General features: G+C 38.9%; 1 protein-coding gene across 3 annotated transcripts; it reads right to left on the bottom strand.

Annotated features, from left to right (window-relative positions):
• Positions 1-1499: 1499 nt before the first annotated feature.
• On the bottom strand, positions 1500-21427 carry LOC103710674 (E3 ubiquitin-protein ligase RGLG2-like). 3 transcript variants are annotated; one of them, XM_008796528.6, is made up of 15 exons: positions 20915-21427; positions 18516-18634; positions 17788-17872; positions 7701-9188; positions 5053-5315; positions 4535-4619; positions 3840-3980; positions 3580-3693; positions 3394-3491; positions 3070-3149; positions 2874-2979; positions 2608-2735; positions 2358-2502; positions 1937-1993; positions 1500-1861 (listed from the first exon to the last, which is right to left on the bottom strand). In XM_008796528.6, exons 5-15 carry the CDS (start codon positions 5233-5235, stop codon positions 1781-1783), a joined length of 1218 nt encoding a protein of 405 aa, XP_008794750.2. In that variant the 5' UTR covers positions 5236-5315; positions 7701-9188; positions 17788-17872; positions 18516-18634; positions 20915-21427; the 3' UTR covers positions 1500-1780. The 3 variants fall into 3 exon arrangements, with proteins under 3 accessions (XP_008794750.2, XP_089785137.1, XP_038982909.1); XM_089929011.1 differs by lacking the exons at positions 17788-17872; positions 18516-18634 and having other exon boundaries at positions 20915-21417; XM_039126981.2 differs by lacking the exons at positions 17788-17872; positions 18516-18634; positions 20915-21427 and having other exon boundaries at positions 7972-8036.
• Between the last annotated feature and the right edge of the window lie 1523 nt (positions 21428-22950).

The following is a 22950-nucleotide window of genomic DNA, read 5'->3' as shown; positions in this document are numbered from 1 at the left end:
GTTTTAGAGCAGGTGCAGCACCTTGAAAGGAAGGTAGCTTCATTGTTTGGATGGATTTTAATGGTTATTAAGCTCTAGAATTGCGATGTAGAGTGGTCTTATAATTCCTCAAGAAAAATCTTGCTTTGAAGGGAGGCATTCGATGATGCCTCGGCACAAGATCAAGCTCTGCAAACAATTTTGAGACGAACCAGCATATATCTTTTCATAAAGCTATGGTAGGCAGAACCCAAGCCAATTAGAATAGACCTTCTAAATCTTTGTGCTCTGAATTTCGTGTTATTGGAGCAATGAGATGGAAAGCTAACCTTGTGGATGGGTCTCATGCTCCTTAACCTCCAATCTAGCAGTTGCAGTCGCCACAAAGAGCATCACCACCATGAACCCTGTGATCACAGCAAGGAGAGTTTTATTCCTCATCTTCTCTTCCTTTTTTCAGAACTTGGAGACGAGCAATCGGACCTACTGCAACCCAAGCCAACTTATACCAGAGAGCTCTATCTCATATTTTTCCAATGTCTCTACGACCATGCAAGTGAGTTGTACTAAGATGGGAGAGTGTGACACGCTAGCACCACTATCCTGACTTCAAATGGTGTCGGTCTTTAAAAAACTTCGACTGGTCAAAGGGAGGTAGGCAGCCCACGTTGCTTGGACGTGTATCTACCAGGAAATTAAGACACCAGAAAAGGCCATGGTCCTTGAAAACCTACCAACTTGAAGCTGAGAGCAGGAGGGGTTTGGAGGAAAGCTGCTGAAAAATTATGAAATAAGCCTGACTTATGGGTGTCTGAGATGATAAATATCCTGTTAAACTCTGGACCACGATTACCCATTTCCACAGATACCAAACATGCATCAAGACTTGTTATTGGGCAGGCCATGAGGCTTATGGAATAGAAAATGATGCTGTATGCGTCCAAGACAATAGAGGTTAAATACATGTAGTTAGAAAGATAGGAATGGAGATGACGGAAGTTGTACAAGGATCAGTAGTAATTGCTCCTTGTGAGTCCTTCATACAGATGGTCGGCGAAGAATTAAGGCTGCTTTCTTTGATCTTAAAAAACTTCAAAAGTTAAATAGATCAAAGAACTGGATCAGCAGCAGGCAAGAAGGGCCTGTTCGTATTTCAAGCAAAGGGGAAAAAAAAAGATCAAAGAAAGCAATGGCAGAGCAGTGCTATGCTCATTAGGGCTGCACTCAAATTGACAACCCACCTACCACTGAGTTTCCTCTTATATACTTGCGAAAATGCATCATAAAGTAAAACTCATTCTTTAGAAAGATGAGGCTTAAACTGATGAAACCGAGAAAATAAAATTATGCGATGCTCAAGGGAAGCACTTGGTCAGCGCACATGATCTAGAATCCAGAAGCTTCTAGTCCAAAGACAATCTTATACCAAGTAAAATGCCCCTTACCTGCCATTTGGCAATGTCAGCTAATATCAAAATATAGAACGATGGAATTTCATAGGACACCTGGAGCCTCAAAAATTAAAAGAACAAAAAAGGATTCCAAATTTGATATACAGAGTATAAGGTATGACAATTACTTGCATCACAAGGACTACGACCGGGCTTTGTACCCCGAGTACCAACATAGGAAACATCATCATTGGAACTCTATTTACAATGTTTATTTAGATATCAACTCTGTACTGAATATTGGAGAGGTGGAAGCACAGATCAACCAAAGTGTTAAGGTGAAGTGATTCAAATGCCTGAACTTCATTTAAGCATCACACAGCTTTAGTGTTCGTGATAGCTTCTGAGCATCAATAGAGCCTTATCCTGATTGTGATTTCGCTTTGACAAATAGGGCAACGTTGCAAATCTTTCCCACAGTCATTGCAAGTCTGTAAATGAACTCTTGTAATGTAAGAAATCAGAAAAGAACAAATCCTCAAAATGCTAAGAAGTAGATTATTTACCTGATGTCCACATCCAAATGCAAGATCTTTGGAATGCCAAAAGCAAATGGGACACATCTGTAAACACACACACAGGGAGAGAGAGAGAGAGAGAGAGAAAAGAATAACTTTCAGGAGCTCATATGTTGTCCACCTGTGAAATGGAGCTTTTACATCCAATGCATATTCTCATATTTACACGAGCAGGATATGATGTATAAATAGACACTCATATCAAAATGGTTTTAAACCTAGAAATGTTTTCCTTCAATATTCCAATACCTAATAACCAAAGAGAAAACCTCCCCAACATGGTGTAAATGCTATATTTTCAACAAATTGGCTATTTTAAGAGCATTATGTTTGACTTGGATGTCCATCATTTTAGCCAAATATCAAATAACAGATGGAAGGATATGAACTACGTTCAAATGACACATACCAGCTTATCTTCTAGAGAACTTTCAGATGAGACAGTAGTGGCACTTCTATGGTCTCCAAGACCTTGCTCAACGCCACTTGATCTTGAACCACGGTTCATGGCCGGTGGAGGCAGACAAACCCTTTGTGGCACTCCTCTTCGTCGGCTGGGAAAAGGGGAAAATGGCCAGATATCATGCTAAAAGCTGAAGCATACTTTATATTAGAATTTAGAAGCCATGAACAAAAAAAAATGATGCAAATCCAATTACCCCAGAAGTTGGAGATCTATAGTTGCTTTATACTGTGAAGGAATTTCCATCAACGCTGCAAGTGCAAACTCTGTCTCCTTTCTACTGGTAGGGATATTTCGAGACATGATCTCTGTAAAATTCACAAACTGCACAGCACTGAAGGTGTTATGATACACTTCCGCAGTTATTTCTAACTATAAGAATAGTTCCATAGACCGTATCTTTCAATTCCTAACTTGGAATTTTTTTTGAGACAGACAGACAGACAGACAAAGAGAGCTAACCTGGAAATTATCAAATGCCCGGGAAGGTATATTGTCATCAAACTCATGCATCATCTCCCAGGGTCCGTCACCAACCCCAACAAGAACAATTGACAAGGGATAATCACTAAAAACATAAAAAAAATGGATGAGAAAATGCTAATATAAAATGGAAAAGCAAAAGGCAAAGGATTTGCTTGTCATATTTGATAACTACCTAGCTTTGACTATGGCATTCATGGTATCTCGCTCTTGTGAACTTAACTGGCCATAGTGTGTATCCACACTTCGTGTCACCTAGGTCAATAAGGGTAAATTTAAAAGCATGTTACCCTAAAACAATTTTACAAACTTTGAGAAACACAAGGATCAGAAACCAAAAAAGATGTACTATTGACATACGCTTGCATGGGCAATAAACAAGCGCATGAAAGACAGACTTAAATGACTGACAAGCACACCATAAGCAGAGAAATACAGAAATGAAGCAGGACAATTAAAAAAATTGAAAAAAAAAGAAACATGAAGAAAACTAACTGACCTGTCCATCAGCAATTATAAGAAGAACATGATACTGACCACCAGTGTTATCTACAATGCCTATGGCTGTTTCAATTATTGGTGCAAAGGATGTTGGCCCTGTCATGCATGAGAATAATAAGATTTCATTCAGAATAGCTGAAAAACTTACATAACTAAATAGGAGAAATGTAAGCATTACGCTAACCAGCTAGCCGGATTTGTGGAACTAGTTCTCTGTACCGCTGTAGTGCTTCTTCAAAGCCATTACATGGTCGGTTATCTGGATAGAAACTGAATGCCTCTTGATCATGGGTGGAGGCTGCACAAAATAAAAACAGAAATGTTCCACCATCTTATCAGTTACAAGTGGATTCCAACTTTCATCCTAGCTTATAAATTTAATTCAAAATAGCACATGCTGTGCCAGATGGATAAATATGTTGTCTAAATTAGAATAAAACTGACCATCGCCAAATCCAAAGCAAGGAATAAGGTTATCCTCATCAAAAGCAGAAAGGGTCCTTCCGAAAATAGATATTGCCTGCTCATATGGGTTTGCAGTACTTCCCAGATCATGCAAGCATCGGCGATTGAAAGAAACTTTACCTAAGATACCGAAAACACCAAGAATGATGTCAAGGTTCATATCGCCATAGTGTAACTAGAGGTTTGTGTAATTTTTCCCCTCAAATGTTTCAAGTGACCAAGATGAGAAAACCAAGTACTGAGATAATATTTCTACTTCTAAGAAAAATCGATGTTTAAGCCACTTGATATAATCAGTTCTATATCAGGTAAGGAGCACAAGCACACAGGAAAAGATATGTTTAACATCTGAAGTATCAGGTCATCTAATACACAGAGTAGCTCTATATACAAGCTTTAGAAAATAAGTGGCTAACGTATTCCAAAGAGACCCAAAAAGGAGAAACTTCAGTATAAGATATCATGCAGATAGGGTCATTAGCAATGTTCCACATAGCTCGGCTAACATACAAGCTATACTAACATGGCCTATTGAAAAAATTGAATTCGTATCCCATTTACATGGGTTTTTCTGATTCAATAATAATCCAGTTTCCCAAAATGAAGAAGTGCAGCATGATACTACAAGTCAATAAGAACAATAAAAAGGTCCACCAAGTTCTTTTTAAGTGAACCTGTCCACTCGTTGCTCTTTGTGAAGTCAATTCCCACAATCAGATTAGAAGATTCAAGACCTGCTTGTGCAAGGGCATCAGTTACCTAAAAATAAAAGAGAAATTTGTAAATCAGTGTACAATAACTTTCAAGTTACAACTCAAGCATGCTTGATGATTTGACACAGTGGATATTGATGATTTGATTCTTACAACTTAAAGTAGTTAGCATATAAAACTAGAATACAGTAGAATTCACTAAAGGCTCTGAGATAAGAAACCATACCAACCCAACACATTTTATGAATTATTTGAGCAAGTAAACATAAAAGTAGCACTATTTTATCTTTTTTTTTTTCATTTGATAAAATATAAAAAAGTTTTTGACTGTTTAAAACAAAAGCTGAAATCATTTGACACCATTCTTTCGGATAGAGTTTAGGCAAAGATACCTACATAATTCAGAAGACGTTTGCAATACGGCTAGAGAAAAAATTTAAAAGCCATGGTAAAACATATATAAAAGAACTATAAGATACCTGACTTAGTGTGTGGTAATCATCACCAATCCTTGAATACTTTCTTTGTAAGCTGTCCACTGTTTCATAATTCACATGGGCTTGATTGTAGGAAGAATACCTCGAAGAATATCCTGAAGGCATATGCCCATAATCATAAGAAGAGCGACGCGAGCTGTGAGTCTTGGATCCTTTTCCACCCATTTGTCACAACTCAACTATGTAAAATCTTCAGATTATACAGCTTTATGAGGATAAAAGGTTTCCTCCACCAGCTAAAAAGCCTGAACATAGCCAAAAAACACACTGTCAATTTGATCACAAATTTCAGCAAAAATAAAAACATTAAACCACCAAAATCTTTTCTAGTAACCAACCAATAAAACCCAACATAAAGAAGCAAAAGTTTCTCTTTTGTCCTCACTCCGTGTGTTTATGTGTGCGTGCGTTTTCTTCTTCTTTTTGTTTTTTTGAAGATAACAAGTAGAAGAAGAAAACAAATAATACAATATATAGAGTTTGAGCAAATTGAACAAAGCTTTTATTAGAGAGACCTTTACAAACTTCTTCACATGCTTTGCATTGAGAACTAAACAGACACTACCAACTTATAAAAAAAAATCCAATACAGACAGACACATATCTCTTAGTTAAAGCAAATGACATAGCAAAGCGAAGCACTGTACCTAAAAATTTTGATCCTACATGAGCCCAAGAGTCCATATTTGCGAAACAAAATCATGAAAGCAAACCACCAATAAATAAATATATATAGGATTTTAGTATTGATTCAGATTAAGACATATCATATGCTAAAGCAATGCATCATGCAAATCAAAAATCTTGAACCTACCATAGAACAACAATCCAAACTCATTAATGAAATAATGGAAACAATTTCTTCAAAAAAATAATGGAATAACATCAATTGACCAAAACATTGGGGAGAAAGCACATCTTGGCATCTACCTAGATGATTAGAAGTTTAGAATCAAAGCAAGACACTTCTAAGAAAATTTAAGAAAAGGAAAACACACACACAAACATGCATGCATGCACCCGCCCGTGCAGGCACACATACGTACACACAGAGAGAGGGGGGAACAAACTTAAACTGATGAATGAAAGCTTTCATCAAAGTATAAGGAGATATTTTTACCTTGTCCTGCATCAAAACTCAAATGGAACTATGAAATCTTCTAAGATGAACCATGACATAATGTATTAAGATTTGAAGAATCACATACCAAAGCATAGCACTCAATACCAAAAAATAATGAAATTACTTAAACCTATTAATCCAAACTTGTAAATTTGAAAAAGTAAAGCCACCAACAATGCTATAGAATAACATAATTTAATAAAAACCCTGATCAAAGAAAGTCATATACTGAAGGAAAAAATCATCCAACTTTGGAAAATCTGATCCTACTTCATTCCAGCAATTTAAACTCACAAAAGGAAACCAAGAAATTGAACCCACAAAAATAATATTGAAATGATAATGAAAAGAAACAACAGTTTTCTCATTCACTCAATGATTATACAATAAAAAATCATAATCCAGTATGAATCCACCAACAGGATACTGGGGAAAGAGAAAGGAAAATAGAGCACAAATTTGGCATCTACCAAATGAATGCAATAATAATAATAATAATAAAAAAAAACTAATCTTGCATAAAAAAGTATGGATACATACACATAGTTAAATGACAGCGCTCAAGTAAATAGACTACAGTCTATAATATCTCACATCAGAACGCAAACTGAATTAAGAAAATTCTGATAAACCTAAAAACATAATTTAACAGCCAAAGAAAAAAAATCAAATCAAGGCATCACCCATTTCTAAAATAATTCAAGCTTACTTGAGCCCAACAATCAGAACTCTTCAAATAAAAGAACAAGCCCAAAACCAGAAACAAAATCAAGAAAAGGAGAGCACGAAAATTATCCAAAAATGAACCAAACTCAATTTTGGCATCCTTTAAATGATTAAAACAAGAGCAAAACCCTGATTTGCGTGGTAAAGGAAATAGATTCGTAACACATTCACATCGATGATTGAAAGCTCTCAGCTTACTTTCAGGAAAAGAAAGAAAGAGAGAGAAAAGAAAGCTTTTTTTTAGCACTACGAAGGCAGTCTTAAACCATCTTACATCAAAACTCAAACAGAAACAAAAATCAAGATGCATGATTAACAAGCAATCTGAGAAAATACAAACGACGTCAAGAGGCAGCATCAAATTCCAAAAGAACCTGATATCCTACACAAGCCAAGCAATCCAAGCTCACACAACAAAACCAAAAAACCAACGCAAATACAATAAATACTAAAAAGACACGATTTTGGCCATTCCCCAGATGATTACAAAACAGCAAAACCCTAGCCATCGACACACACAACCGCATAACAACATTAAAGGAAATCTCTTATTTAGCATTCAGAAGGCAGTCTAAACTAATTCCAGATTTAAACTCCCACTGGATGAAGAAATTCAACAAGAACCAATACATGTAATGGAGAAGCAAATCAAGAAATCCAAAAAACCAAAAGCATCAACCAGTTCAGAAAGGAAAAAAAAAATCCTACTTTAGCCCAAGAATCGATGTAAACCAAACAAAACAAACCAAAATACTAAAAAAGACAAGATTTTGGACGTTACCGGTATGATTACAGACGCCAAAATCCCCCAGAAGACATTCCAGCATCGAAAACACCGTCAGAAATAGGCCTCAAGCAGACAAAAAGGAAAACTCCGGAAGGAAGCAAAAACATTAAAGAAAACGATAATTTATTACGAAACAGTAGACCAAAGAGCTCCGGTCAAGCCAATTCCGGGCTTTTTTATAGACGTCGGACGATTTATGCACTGAAACATTAAACAAACACGAAAGAAAAGCATTTGTTTCGGGCGCTACGGTGACGAAGCGTACCGTTTCGGACGCGGGAGACAGCCGTGAGGGAGACTCGGTAGGTAGCGTCGCTGACTCGCGGGTCGTGATCGAAGCTTCCAACGGTATTAAATAGGAGTTATTAAAGCGGGTATCAATTAATCAGTTGAGTAATCACTTTTTCCTTCCTTAAGGAATCAAGCCTTTTTTTTCGAAAAAGCTGGTATCTTTGATATAATCTGTTAATCATTATCTCTTTCAATTGATCAAGGTGGGAAGATATGTTAATTATCTTTTGATGATTAAAGGGAAAGCACCTTTGGAAGCCGATCTGATGGTTTTGCTTCGCTAAGTAATTGCTCCACTTTGATTGATAGGGACTGGCATTGAGAAAGGTTAGGTAAGACCCAGCCTCTTAAGTTATCATGACTTACATATATTTTTAATAAAAAAAGACTCACGAATTATCCATCACATCATCTTATGTACGACGTCCCAGTATACACACATGACCAGGGAACGCGCACCAAAGACTAGTCCCATATGATACATCATTGACATCACCAAAGTTATACGTTAATTAAGTTCCTGTTGTCACCATGTCAGAGGAGGCTAACAATTGAAAAACCTTAACATGATTAGCTCTGGAATCGATTTGATTCTATCTCTATCGGTTTGATAAAAAAAAAAAAAAATCCAAAAAGATAGAACCATTTTTAGTTGCTGAGTCTCTATATGCTTGATCGATAAATGATGTTCCAAATTCTTCTTTCTAATGAAATCGAAATGGTCTATGATTTAAATGAGCCGACAATGTAGACAGAGGTCATGATCACATATACTCTGAGATGGAGAATCGGAATAGCACCTTTTAATGGGATTCAATGCCAAAATCTATCTTAAACTTGCTAGCTGAGATGGGGATAGCTTATCTAGATAGTCATATTTTAAATTTGACTTCTGGAATCCTGGATTGACCGACCAAAGAGGGCCAGAAAATTATATGCAAACAGGTCAACTTGCATGTGCCTCTAGTGTTGATCGAAAGGGCATGTTGACAGACGCGTCTTCGTTGGTCCATCCATACACTCAATGATCCCACGTCTTCGGCGCGTTAACAGGAGTGACACCGTGTATCAATGGATCGCACGGCTTTGGGCAGATCCCGAAAATATGGGGAAAGTAGGGTTGTAAAGAGTTAAAAAAAACTTTTTCTCTGCAAACCAAAAAAATCGATGTCCCCTCCCGTATCATATCGCCTACACAGAAGAAAAGTTGATTAGAATAATCTGATTTTATTGAGCATGGAGACCAAGCAAACATTTTGAGTGTAAGGAAGCATAAATCCCATAAATCAATCTTCCGGAGATCACCAAGTTGACCAAATAAACATAAAACTGGTAACTTGCATACGATTTGGAGGAATTCTTAAGATTCTATCAAATCCGGTAAATCAATTCAAGTTGACCAAACAAACACGATATATCTAAAAAAATTAAAGAAATCTTTGGGAATCTATCAATGTTCGTGTTAGAACAATAACGGATGCAAAACCTACTGTGCTTCCTATGAGAGAAGATGAAGGTTAGTGCACTATCAATGTTATTCATCATGGTAACACACTCAGCATCGGAAACTTGCTGTATGACTTTGTAAAAATCGACTATACATTGGTTCCTCGCATAAAGCAAGTTTGCACCAAGTGGTACTATAATGAATAAGTTGACAATGGCATGATGAGAAAAGAATCTATACCCATACGGTTACGTAATGAGTGACGTGGTTCTGAGCCCCAAAACCTTCATAAGAATATACTACATGGACTCTATAGAGTCAGATCAACTGTAGGATTGGCTTATTTTTGACTGATTCAGCTCTTGACGGGATCTCGTCCTGACATCATTCCCTAGTTAGCCTGACCAGTAGAAAGGTGCCCCTTCAGTTAAACAAGCAGTTTGCTAAACATAAACTAGTATCATAAACCAATACATAGTTTTTATAATCTGGTACCATGCAGCTAACCATCAACAGCAAGAATATATAATGAATTCTCTAACATGTATGGTGGTTAAAACATATTGGTCGCTTTCTCTGGTCCGTCAAAATTAGTCTGCAACCATGAGGGCCCGGTCAATTGACTGGCCCGCTCACGGTTGGGCCATTGGGCTGGCCCAAAGAGGCCAGCCTAGTCCCGACGAATCGGGGCTCATTTCCGATCGCGATCGCGATTGGAAGAGATGAAATCGCGATTTTCGCCTATATATATAAGATCCCCCATCCTTCCCTTTGAGATCCATAAAAAAAGAAGGGTTGTTTGCTCTCAATTTTAAGTTTTCTTCTCGAGAGTCTTCTCCGTTTTCCATCAAGAAGTTCGTCGGAGAGCCTCGTCGGATTGAGATACGAGTTCTCCACTCTCTTCTCTTTTTCCTTTGTAGTTTGGACTTTAGATTCCAAGGTTTTGAGCCGGTGATCGCCAAAGTTCTTTCTGAAATAGAGCACCTCTGTTTCTATGTTTCCACCGGGTTTTGGCCACCGCCGGCTGCCAATTTGGTATGGGCTACGGACACTGGTAGCTACTGACATGGGGGGCCGAGCCACCATGGCTTCCCTTAGACTTTCAGGCGAGGGGAGGAAGGGAAGGACGAGCCTCCCCATTCGTGAACAAAGGGAGAGAGGGTTTCTCTCTTTTCTCCCCTCTTCTATCTCCTCTCTCCACTTTCTCTCTCTAGAATGTCCAAGGAACCTGGAGTCGAATTATGTCGACCTGATCTACGAACCTGAGTTGACCCTGTAAAAGGCCCTGATTCCGCCCTATTGCCCAGGCTGCCTAGTGGACCGATCACCCTGGCCTTGTTGAATGCTCCAGAAACCCTCATTGATGAATCATGTTAATTAGCTATAGCCCTGATCGAATCCATGCCCTATAATTTAATCCCCGTTTGGCAGAGCTGTTGGCAGTAGAACTTTGGAAGTAGAGCATCTATAAAAAGCTATTTGTTGTTTGGTAACCATATTTCTAAAGTATTGTAAGACTTTCATATGTGTTTGGTAAACAAACTGAGAAAATACTTTTTGTATGATAAAATAACCATAAAGGACATAGTATTATACAACAGAGTATAATAAAATATAATATATATTAATATATAAATATACAATATAGTATATATTATCATAATGTAATATAATATTATTATAACATAGTAATATAATATTGTATACTATAGCATAATAATATAACATAATGTGATATTATATAACATAATATATCAATATATTATAAATTTATAATATAATATTATATTATATTATATTTATAGTATAATAATAAAAATATAAAATATTATAATAATTATTATTATATATTAATATTATCATTTTCTATAATTATTATATTTTATTATGAGTATTTTGGTCAAAAAAAATTTATAACTCAAAATAGCTTTCCGACGGGGCCTCAAAATGCTTTTCCGGGAAGCTCCAACTTCTTCCAAAAAGCTGTTTTAGCTTTCTGACAAAACTAAAACAGTTTTCCAATCTTTTTACCAAATATCCCTATTCTATCTAAAAGTGCTTTTGGAGAGACAGAAAGTGCTTTCTGACTCTCCAAAAGTTTTGCCAAACGGAGCCTTATCTATTGAATCGCTTAGACCTGACCCATCCGGATCTCCAAACGCTGTCACCTGACCAACCGTCTCCTTCTTATTTATTTTAATAGAAATTAATCTCACTTTTAATGTTTTTAATAGGGGCAACTAAATTGCCTAATGAAGTTTGACGGCTTAAGGCGAAAGAAATAAGTAAATCTTAGACTCATTACTAGTTTTCGAACTTGTAGTAGATTTGGCACTCTTTATGCTCATGTCTTTTGTGCATAAAATCTGCTTGTGAAAATACCATGCTTTTTTAAAGCTATGGATCGACGTATGGGTTATGAAAACCATGCTTTATTATGAAAACTAGTTTTATGAATGATTTGATGAAAATAGCTTTATTATGAAATATGAATCTGAACATGCAATTAGTATTTTTCATCTATTTATGTGTATATCTTACGAAAAAGATATAAGCATTTAAAAAGCTCTTAGATAGCTATATATGGCCCTCACCAGCGGGTATAAAGTTGACAATGGCCTTCGCCAGCGAGTATAATAGTTGGTAATGATCCTAGCCAGCGGGTATAATAGTTAGTAATGGCCCCGCTAATAGGTATAAAGTAGGCAAACTGTGACATGCAATCGAACATGACCCTATTATGGGTATAAAGTGACCACGACACGAATATTTATGAATAATGTTTTGAACTAAGATATAGCTAAATGGCAGAAAAATGGTTTATGAATTGACTTGCAAAATGAATCTGAAGCTATGTTTATGAAATATAAATGATTTATGCATGCATAATTTGTTTTTAACATGTTTTAAATATATTGTACTATGAAATGCTTATTTTGGAATATCTATTATTTTTCTTAAATGATGCATCGATATGGAAAAACTTATGCTTGATCCAGTAAGATACGAAAAGTTTACTTACTGAGCTGTGTCGCTCATATACCTCTTTTTATTTTTTGCTCTCCAAAAAATAGGATCAGTAGGTACGAAGGTTGGTCCAAGTTTGGAGTTCGCACTGGCAAGCTTGGCGATTTTGTAGAAAAATTTTAGTATTGACTATAAATTGGTAGCTAATGATTTTATGAATATTAAGGGTGATGGGTTTGGTATTGAGTTTGGATTTAGACACTCTAAACCAATATTGGTTTTTATTTAATCAATAATTAAATTGGATTCCTATTTATTTTATTATATTTGAGATGGATGTGAAAGTTAAATGTAATGTTGGCTTCGTGATATCGTGGATTGTACCCCTCGGTAGCATGGTCATGTTATGCTTCGGATCTAAGACGCGACAAATCATGCTCCGAATCCGGAGCGTGATAAATATGGGTAATACATAAAGTCTAGCCATATGTAGAACTTAAGCTTATGTTTAGAATTCGTAAAGTTAGGCATAGGATGAGTATAGAAGAGTGTTGGTTCGATTGGAGTTGCACAACGGAAGTGTGATGGTTGAGTACCTTCAAAGTCTGAGCCTTAGTAAGTTGAATTTTGAGGACGAATTTTTTTTTAGGAGGGAAGAATGTGAAGGCCCGGTTCATTGACTGGCCTGCTCACAATTGGCCCATTGGGCCGGCCCAAAGAGGCCAGCCTAGTCCCAACGAATTGGGGAGAGGAAGAGTCCAACTAGGAGTCTCTCATCCTCGTTTCCGATCGCGATCGCTATCGGAAAAGATGAAATCCCAAGCCAAATCAAACACAAAGAGCTTGGATTTACGCCTTTATAAGATCCCTCGTCCTTCTCTTTGAGATCCATCAAAAAATAAGGGTTGTTTACTCTCGATTTCAAGTTTTCTTTCCGATAGTCTTCTTCCGTTTTCCATCGGAAAGGTCACCAGAGAGCCTCGGCAGACTAAGGTATGAGTCTCTACTCTCCTCTTTCTTTCTTTCTAGTTTGGGCTTTGGATTTCAAGGCTTTGAGCCGGCGATCGCCGGAGTTCTTTCCGAAATAGAGCACCTCAATTTCTATATTTCCACCGGGTTTTGGCTGCCGTCGACCGCCGGTTTAGCTAGGGCTACAGCCGCTGGTGGCTGCCGACGAGTGGGGGGCCGGGCCGCCATGGCTTCCCTTGGATTTGCGGAGAAAGGAGGGGAAAGAAAGGGGAGGACGAGCCTCCCCGTTCGTGAACAGAGGGAGAGAGGATTTCTCTCTCTTCTCGCCTCTTCTCTCTCTCCTCTCTCCTCTCTCCACTTCCTCTCTACATTCTCTCTCTAGAATGTCCAAGGAACCTAGAGTCGGGTCACGTCGACTTGATCTACGAACCTGAGTTGACCTCTGTAAAGAGCCCTGGTTTCGCCCTGTTGCATGGGCTGCCTACTGGATCGATTACCCTGGCCCTATTAAATGTTCCTGAAATCCTTATTGATGAATCATGTTGATTAATTGTAGCCCTGATCGAGTCAATGCCCTATGATTTATTTATCGAATCGCTCAAGCCTGACCCACTCGGAACTGCGAACACTGTCATCCGACCAACCGTCTCCTTCTTATTTATTTTAATAGAAATTAATCTCGCTTTTAATTTTTTAATAGGGGTAACTGAATCACCTAATAAAGTTTGACGGCTTAAGACGAAAGAGGTAAGTAAATGTTAGACTCCTTACTAGTTTTCGAACTTGTAGTAGATCTTGCACTCTTTATGCTCATGTCTTCCATGCGTAAAATCTGCTTATGGAAATATTATGTTTTCTTAAAGCTATGGATTCGCATATGTGTTATAAAAATCGTGCTTTATTATGAAAAATAGTTTCATAAATGATTTGATGAAAATAGCTTTGTTATGAAATATAAATCTGAACATGCTATTTAGTATTTTTTTAATCTCTTTATGCATATGTCTTATGAAAAAGATATAAGTATTTGAAAGGCTCTTAGATAGTTATGTATGGCCTCATCAATGGGTATAAAGTTGGTAATGGCCCTCGCCAATGGTTATAATAGTTGGTAATGGCCCTCGCCAGTGGGTATAATAGTTGGTAATGGCTCGGTCTGCAGGTATAAAGTTAGCAGACTGTGATATACAGTCTAATGGGGGGAAAAATGGATCGTCCAACCCACAACTAAAAGACCGCCCAGTTGGGGCCTAGTAAACGTCCACGCCAATTGGCCGAACCTTCACTTCGGCCCAGAGTCAGCTCGACTTCGAGACTCCGCCAAAAGCTCCACCAACTTCAGACATTCGCCGACTCCCCCGACCAAGCTCGGGGTATCTTCAGATATTCACCGACTCCCCTGATGAAGCTCGGAGTGTCTCCAGACATTCGCTGACCCGTCCCGACCAAGCTCAGGGCGCCTACCCCAGCAATACGGCCCGAACCTCGAGCTCGGGGCGCTCCACCGAGCACACGGAAAGCTGAGCTCCTTTCGGCGCCGGCCAAGCCGACCTCGTCAAACGCATGACGCGACTACTTAACGAGCTCAGCCTCGCCAACGACCGCACCCATATGCGGGCCTATGCCCACCTACGCGGTCGTACTTCACAACGCTACCGTATCACGTCTTTATTACCGGCCTTCAGTAGTCAGACGACACCTTGACTACTCCGACTATACCCTACCATGACTGTCAACGCCTTATCGTTCTTAAGAATGGGCTGTACAACACGCCACCAGCCAGTCTAAGCTGCGCGCCATCCGACTCAGAGCCACGCCCCCTCATAATGAGGGCTGATAGTGCCTCTGCCACCGGGCCACTCCATCGAGACTTTAAATAGCTCGATCAGGTAACTTCTAAAGGATCTCTCTCCATTGGCTGGACCAAATTGATCCCATTCTAACTTGATCGTCAGAAGACGCTTTGTGCAGGTTTCCGGTCGCCGTCGCACAGGAGGTGGCTCTCGTCTTCCCCTTCCAACCGCTGGCGGCTCCCTCGACTCCACCTGCGTGGTTACTCTCGGGCCAAATTTGAACCACAACACAGTCGATTATGGCTCTATCACAGATATAAAGTAAACATAGCATGAATATCTATGAGCAATGTTTTAAACTAAGATATGGCTAAATTACAAAAGAACGATTTACGAATTGACTTGCAAAATGAATTTGAAGCTTTGTTTATGAAATATAAATAATTTATGCATGCATGAATTGCTTATGACTTGTTTTAAATATACTGTACTATGAAATGCTTATTTTGGAATATCTGTTATTTTTCTTAAATGATGCATTGACATGAAAAAACATATGCTTGATCCGGTAAGATAGTGAAAGGTTTACTTACTGAATTCTGTCGCTCATATACCTCTTTTTATTTTTCTCTCTCTAGGCAAATAGGATTAGTAGGTACGACAGTTGGTCCAGACTTCGAGTTCGCGCCAGTAAGCTTGGCAATTTTGTAGAAGAATTTTTGTATTGATTATAAATTGGCAGCTAATGATTTTATGAATGTTAAGGGTGCTGGATTTGGTATTTAGTTTAGATTTAGACACTCTGAACAAATATTAATTTTTATTTAATAAATAATAAAATTAGATTTCTATTTATTTTATTATATTTGAGATGGATGTGAAAGCTAAATATAATGTTGGCATCGTGATATCGTGAGTTGAACCCTCGGTAGCACGATCATATTATGCTTCGGATCTAGGGCGCGACAAATAATGCTCCCGATCCTAGGCGTGACAAATATGATAGACAAATATGGTATCAGAGCAATAAGTTTGATCCTGAGTAATACATAAAGTCTAGCCATAGATAGAACTTAGGCTTATGTTTATAATTCGTAAAGTTAGGTATAGGATGAGTATAGAAGAGTGTTGGTTAGATTGGAGTTGTGCAACGAAAGTGTGATGGTTGAGTACCTTCAAAGTTTGAGCCTTAAGTAAGTTGAATTTCGAGGATAAATTTTTTTTTTTAGGGGCAAGAATGTGATGGCCCGGTCCATTGACCAACCCGCTCACGGTTGGGCCATTGGGCCGGCCCAAAGAGGCCAGGCTAGTTCCGACAAATCGGGAGAGGAAGTCTTCAACTAGGAGTCTCCCTTATCCTCTCTTCCGATCGCGATCGTGATCGGAAGAGATGAAATCCCAAGCCAAATCAAACACAAAGAACTTGGATTTACGCCTATATAAGATCCCTCGTCCTTCCCTTTGAGATCCATCAAAAAATAAGGGTTGTTTGCTCTCGATTTCAAGTTTTCTTCTCAAGAGTCTTCTTCCATTTTTCGTCGGAAAGGTCGCCATAGAGCCTCGTCGGACTGACGTACGAGTTCTCCACTCTCTCCTCTTTCTTCCTTTGTAGTTTGGGCTTTGGATTCCAAGGTTTTGAGCCGGCGGTCGCCAGAGTTCTTTCCGAAACAAAGCACCTCCATTTCTATGTTTCCATTGGATTTTGGTCGTCGTCGGCCGCCGGTTTGGCCGAGGCTATGGCCATTGGTGGTTGCCGACGTGTGGGAGGCCAGGCCACCATGGCTTCCCTTGGACTTGCGGGGAAAGAGGGGAAGGAAGGGGAGGATAAGCCTCCCCATTTGTGAATAGAGGGAGAAAGGGTTTCTCTCTCTTCTCCCCTCTTCTCAATCTCTTCTCTCTCCTCTCTATACTTTCTCTCCACATTCTCACTCTAGAATGTCCAAGGAACCTAGAGTCGAGTCATGTCGACCTGATCTACGAATCTGAGTTGACCCATATAAAGAGCTCTGGTTCCGCCCTGTTGCTTGGGCTGCCTACTGGACCGATCACCCTGGCCTTGTTAAATATTTCTGAAACCCTCATTGATGAATCATGTTGATTAAATGTAGACCTGATCGAGTCCATGCCCTATGATTTATTTATTGAATCGCTTAGGCCTGACCCACCCAGAACCCCAAACACTGTCACCCGACCAACCGTCTTCGTCTTATTTATTTTAATAGAAATTAATCTCACTTTTAATATTTTTAATAGAGGTAAATGAATCGCCTAGTGAAGTTTGACGGCTTAAGGCGAAAAAGATAAATAAATCTTGGACTCCTTATTAGTTTTCAAACTTGTAGTAGATCTTGCACTCTTTATGATAATATATTTCGTGCATAAAATCTGCTTATGAAACTATCATATTTTTTTAAAGCTATGGATCAGCATATGTGTCATGAAAATCATGCTTTATTATGAAAAATAGTTTCATGAATGATTTAATGAAAATAGCTTTGTTATGAAATATGAATCTGACGATGTCATTTAGAATTTTTCATCTACTTATGCATACATCTTACAAAAAAGATATAAGTATTTGAAAAGCTCTTAGATAGCTATGTATGGACCTTACCAGCGGGTACAATAGTTGGTAATGGCCCTCGCCAGCAGGTATAATAGTTGGTAATGGCCCCGCCAGCGAGTATAAAGTTGCCAGACTGTGACATACAATTGATTATGGCCCTATCACAGGTATAAAGTGACCATAGCACGAATATCTATAAGCAATATTTTGAACTAAGATATGGCTAAAGGGCAGAAGAATGATTTACAAATTGACTTGCAAAATGAATTTGAAGTTATGTTTATGAAATATAAATGATTTATGCATGCATGATTTACTTATAACTTGTTTTAAATATTTTGTATTATAAAATGCTTATTTTGAAATATCTGTTATTTTTCTTAAATGATGCATTAACATAGAAAAACTTATGCTTGATCCGGTAAGGTAGTGAAGGGTGTACTTACTAAGTTGTGTCATTTATATACCTCTTTTTATTTTTCTCTCTGTAGGCAAATAAGATCGGTAGGGACGGAGGTTGTTTCAGGCTTAAAGTTTTCGCTAGCAAGCTTAGTGATTTTACAGAAGAATTTTAGTATTGACTATAAATTGATAGCTAATGATTTTATGAATGTTGAGGGTGATGGGTTTAGTATTGAGTTTGGATTTAGACGCTCTGAACCAATATTGATTTTTGTTTAATAAATAATAAAATTAGATTCCTATTTATTTTATTATATTTGAGATAGATGTGAAAGCTAAATATAATATTGGCTTCGTGATATCATGGATTGTACCTCTTAGTAGCACGGTCGTGTCATACTTCGGATCTAGGGCGCGACAAATTATGCTCCGGATCCAGAGCGTTAACAAAACCAAAGCCACAACAGCGGTCAGTCTCGCAGTCATAAATAACCTACGCAGTCAACTCATGTGTAACAAATATAATCAATATAGCATAACTTCAGATAAAAAGTGAAAAGAAAAAGAAAAATAAACTTAAAGATCAACATCTAATTATAAACACATTAACATAAATAGTACCAATATGCTTTTGAGACTCAGAAGAGGATTTAAAGAACTCAATGTAATACAAGACTTCAAATTATTAGCATGCCATCATAACCTGGGGAGAAGCATGAAACTAGAAAAAAATATGAAATTTCTCGATACTATACAATCTTGAGTTGTATTTTGGCAAGCCAATAAAGTTTATACATTCCCCATTCACGAAATTACAGGTTTATCTGCAGTAAGCATATATCGACATTTAGAGAAAATATGATCAGCGCATTAATGCAGTCAGCACTTGCAACTTTTGCATCCTATATCAGGTCTCACTCCTATCTTCACGAAATATGACTTGAACCCTCTTCTAAACTATCTTTTCCTTTTAGGTCAAAGATTTAGTGCCTAATATTATTTTATCTTAATGTTTGAGATGGCACAGTAGCCTAATGCATTTGTACAACTCTATAACACATGCATGTATTGTGTGCATTACTCATCTATGCATTATTTCATTCTCTACATATATTCCATAAAAAGATGATGCATACAGAATCTATACAAACATGGCTTCCAGTGGTGTCATAATCATCTGGCATGAACCTGACAATAAGAACAAGTTTATCGACCCTAATCAGACAGTGCATTGACAGTGGGTGTTAAATATTTATTTTCATGTTACCAGAATCTTCTGATCACTGCCTTCAATCTTCATAAAGATTAAGAAAGGCAAATAGTCAAAACCCTATATTTGACATCCACAGTTTGAATGAACTGATGCAGAGTCCAATCTATTTTTTTTTTTTCTCATTTGCTGCTGTCATAGGATTTTCATAAGCAATCAGTTGAAAACCCACTAAATTTCAGCAAACAATAGGGCCCAACTTTCCTTGATCATTTTGAATCTAGTGTTAAATCTTTGACTGGACTATATCACTCAGTATTACTCGACTCTCTTCCCAAAATATCAGCATTCGCATTGTCTGGCACATTCCATGATACCTATTGCTTCTGTAGCATATTATTATACATTCACTTTGGCATATTCTTGCAAGTTCAGGTGATCCTAAGACTTTTCTCAGGCACCTCCAGGTATCAGCTGCAACCGGACCGAAATCCGCTAGTGTTCTTTGCAATGGGGCATCTCCGGCCTGGCAGAATCAGTAGACTTTGCTTCATGTCAAGACTTTGATTAAGATTCATTCTGCTTGTGAGTCCATAAGCCAAGTTTAGCCCAGTCAGAGATCATTGTTGTGCCTTTATTTTTAAGGAAATCCTTCATCCCTTCTTTCTAGTTTGTGGGCTTTCCTTTGGATGACCCTTCTTAAATTTTCTGAACATTTTCCCAAGCCAATTTCTCCTCCATTTTTTGATCTTGGAAGTTATTAACTGTCTCCCCTTTACTCTAAAGCATTTCATATACTAACTAATTTTTCTATGAATATTTAGGCATGACCTTGATCTCCTACCTATCCTGGCTATTCAGAGTTCTTGGCCTCAAAATTCCATTTTTGTGCATCAAGTGTCCAATACCTGGCCTTTGGGTGTTTCCATCTATTTATCCTAGCATTTGACCTTCATCCTAATATCTAATTCGCCTCCTTAATAACAGTTTAATCCATTTTTTATGCATTTGTCTAACCATAGAACTCTTGAAGACCGCAAAGCTCATTTCATGGGATCTATTTCATACTGCTGCTCCCGCCATGGTATGTCGTACCGGCTCGAACCAGCCAATACGGGATATACCATATTATACTGGTTCGGTACTGGTATCTAGTAGGATGGTGTACCAACACTCAAAATTTTTTAAAAAAATTGTACTACACCATATAGGTTACTGTGCTAGTGTGGCACTAGTACGGAGTCCGGTACTAAAACCGCGAATCTTGCCTCCCGCCATCAAATGTTACAATTGCAGCTTTCATCAAATTTAGTTCATCATTTAACAGCCACGGTCAATGGTTTTGGTGTGGACAAGATGAAACTTTTTGAGGCAATAACATGAGACTGGATCTGAAAAATGACATCTTTTTTTCCAATTCTTCGACAGGTGACAACACCCAGAACTCATTCGATGTTTTGCCAAAGCCAAGATTCCTGTTTTATGTAACAATACTGCATGACCCTACCAAGCCGTACTGCCAAAATTCAAATAAAGCATGAGAATGGTAAATCCCACACTCACCTCCGCAATGCTGAAGAGCCCAGCGGGCTTCCCGCTGTCGATACCAAAGGGAAGATTACCGAAAAAAAGCTTCAGATCTTGTGCGGGCACTGATGAATGATACGGACGCTGCTATCTTCTTCAACCGTTCCTTCGTCGTCTTCGTCGAAGACCTCTGTTTCCTGGTCCCAATTGAACCCACGGTTGCCTGCATCGGTCTCCTCCTCCTCCTCGTCTCCCTCGTCCAAGCTCGAGGTCTGGTCAGCAAAGAAGGCGGCAATGGGAGGAGCGCGCCTTTTCGTATGGTGTTCTTGAAGGAACATTGCTGGCGAGGGGGAAGTTGGAGGTTCAAAGAGGGAAGAGAAGTGGGATTCCCGGAGAAGAGGCGGAGAGAAGGGGAGTTATTGAGAAGAGGTTTGAGAGAAAGGATTGGGGGTGAAGGGGAGAAGAAGCTAGGGTTTTGGAGGGCGGCATTAGAAGCCATGGGATTACAGAAAGGTCCTTAGCGAGGTAACCGACGGCCGAGGACAAGAAACTCTGGATACGGCAGTGCAGTGCTATGGCAGGATGGTAGCAGCGGACCAAGTCCAGTGGGCTTCAACCCCCACAACTTGGGCCGAAGCCCAGGTCCTCGACAATTTCATCAAACTTCCATCGTTTCCTAGGCATGTAAAGTTGGAAATTGAATGAGGAGTAAGCCACCCGACTTCAGCCGGAGAAAAAAAAGAAAAAAAAACACAAACAAATAAACAAAGAAACTTCTCCTTTGATGAAAGAGAAGAGGAAGGCGTGTGTTCCTTTTTATAAGCATTTTTCTGGGAAGCAACAACCAACAAACCACCGCTAGCCCATGCAGAGGTGTGCAAAAAAACTCACTGCAAATCCAATCCAAACCGGTATTTTAGGTTCGATTTATATTAATTTTTTAAATATTAGTTTGGTTTTGGTTTGAAAAAGTCTTGAACAGAAAAAAAAATTTAACTTGAGGTTTCAGAAAACTAGCTCAAACCAACCCAACCTAACCTTTATCTATATATGTATGTATGTACATACCTACATAGGCTAAAAAATTTAAACCCCCATATTTTGTATGTGCAAATACCTCCTTACATATCTAATGTCACGCCTCGATCTGACAGCCTAAGCTGTGAATATGATAGACGGATGCACATCCTTAGGGTTTAACCCCACAAGATATGCAAGGTCTATCTTTTTTTTCATACATCTTTATATAAATCTAAACTTGGGAATCTATCGTATTTATTCAAAGAAATAGTCCACAATTGCTCATAATAAGTTTATGTCCAAAATAAATTTATTCAGAAAAGAGCTAATCACATGTCTTTTAAATCCTAAGTTCTTCACAGCTCGATCCCAATTTCCCATCTATTCCTCGGCATTTGAAAAAAATGGAAGACGGAGACTGGAGGGCTGGCAGTCCCATTCATTGTCTATGATGGGGAGGATCGTACTGGTACGCTCTGTACTTTCATCTGTTCCTATTTATCTTCTATCCCATGTCGATATTCCGGTGTCAGTCTTGAGGTCCCTTGAGCAGTTATTCAGGGAGTTTATCTGGGGGAGGAGGAGTGGCAGAGGCGGGATCCACTTGGTGGCCTGGGAGAGTATTTGCCAGCCGACCAGTGCCGGGGGGCTGGGAGTGCAGTCTTTGATGACGAGACGGGAGGTGTTAGCGGCGAGGCATGTTGCCCGATTTGTGCTTGAGCCAGAGAGTATGTGGTCCTCATTGATGAGGGCCAAATATGGTGTCTTGGTGCCTGGGGGGCGGATGGAGCGTCACCTCTCTCCTACATGGCGAGTGATGTGTGCCAGGGCTATGGTGGTGCTTCCGGAGATCAGATGGGTGATTGGTGACGGGCACTCGATAGATGTGCTGGAGGATAGCTGGGTGACTGATTGGCCGATTTGTCGTCTGCCGACCATGGTGGACTCTGCGAGACTAGCCGGGTGTAGGGTCAGGGATCTGCTGGATTCTGAGGGGAGTCATTGGAGGGTGGGGCTGATCAGGGAGGTGTTTGGTGAGCAGTTGGCGGAGA

Source organism: Phoenix dactylifera, chromosome 2 (assembly GCF_051530095.1).
Source record: "Phoenix dactylifera cultivar Ajwa chromosome 2, Ajwa_hap1_PhDact_Kaust_v1.1, whole genome shotgun sequence".
NCBI classification, from domain to species: Eukaryota; Viridiplantae; Streptophyta; class Magnoliopsida; order Arecales; family Arecaceae; genus Phoenix; species Phoenix dactylifera.
This window is presented reverse-complemented; position numbering and strand designations above follow the sequence as displayed.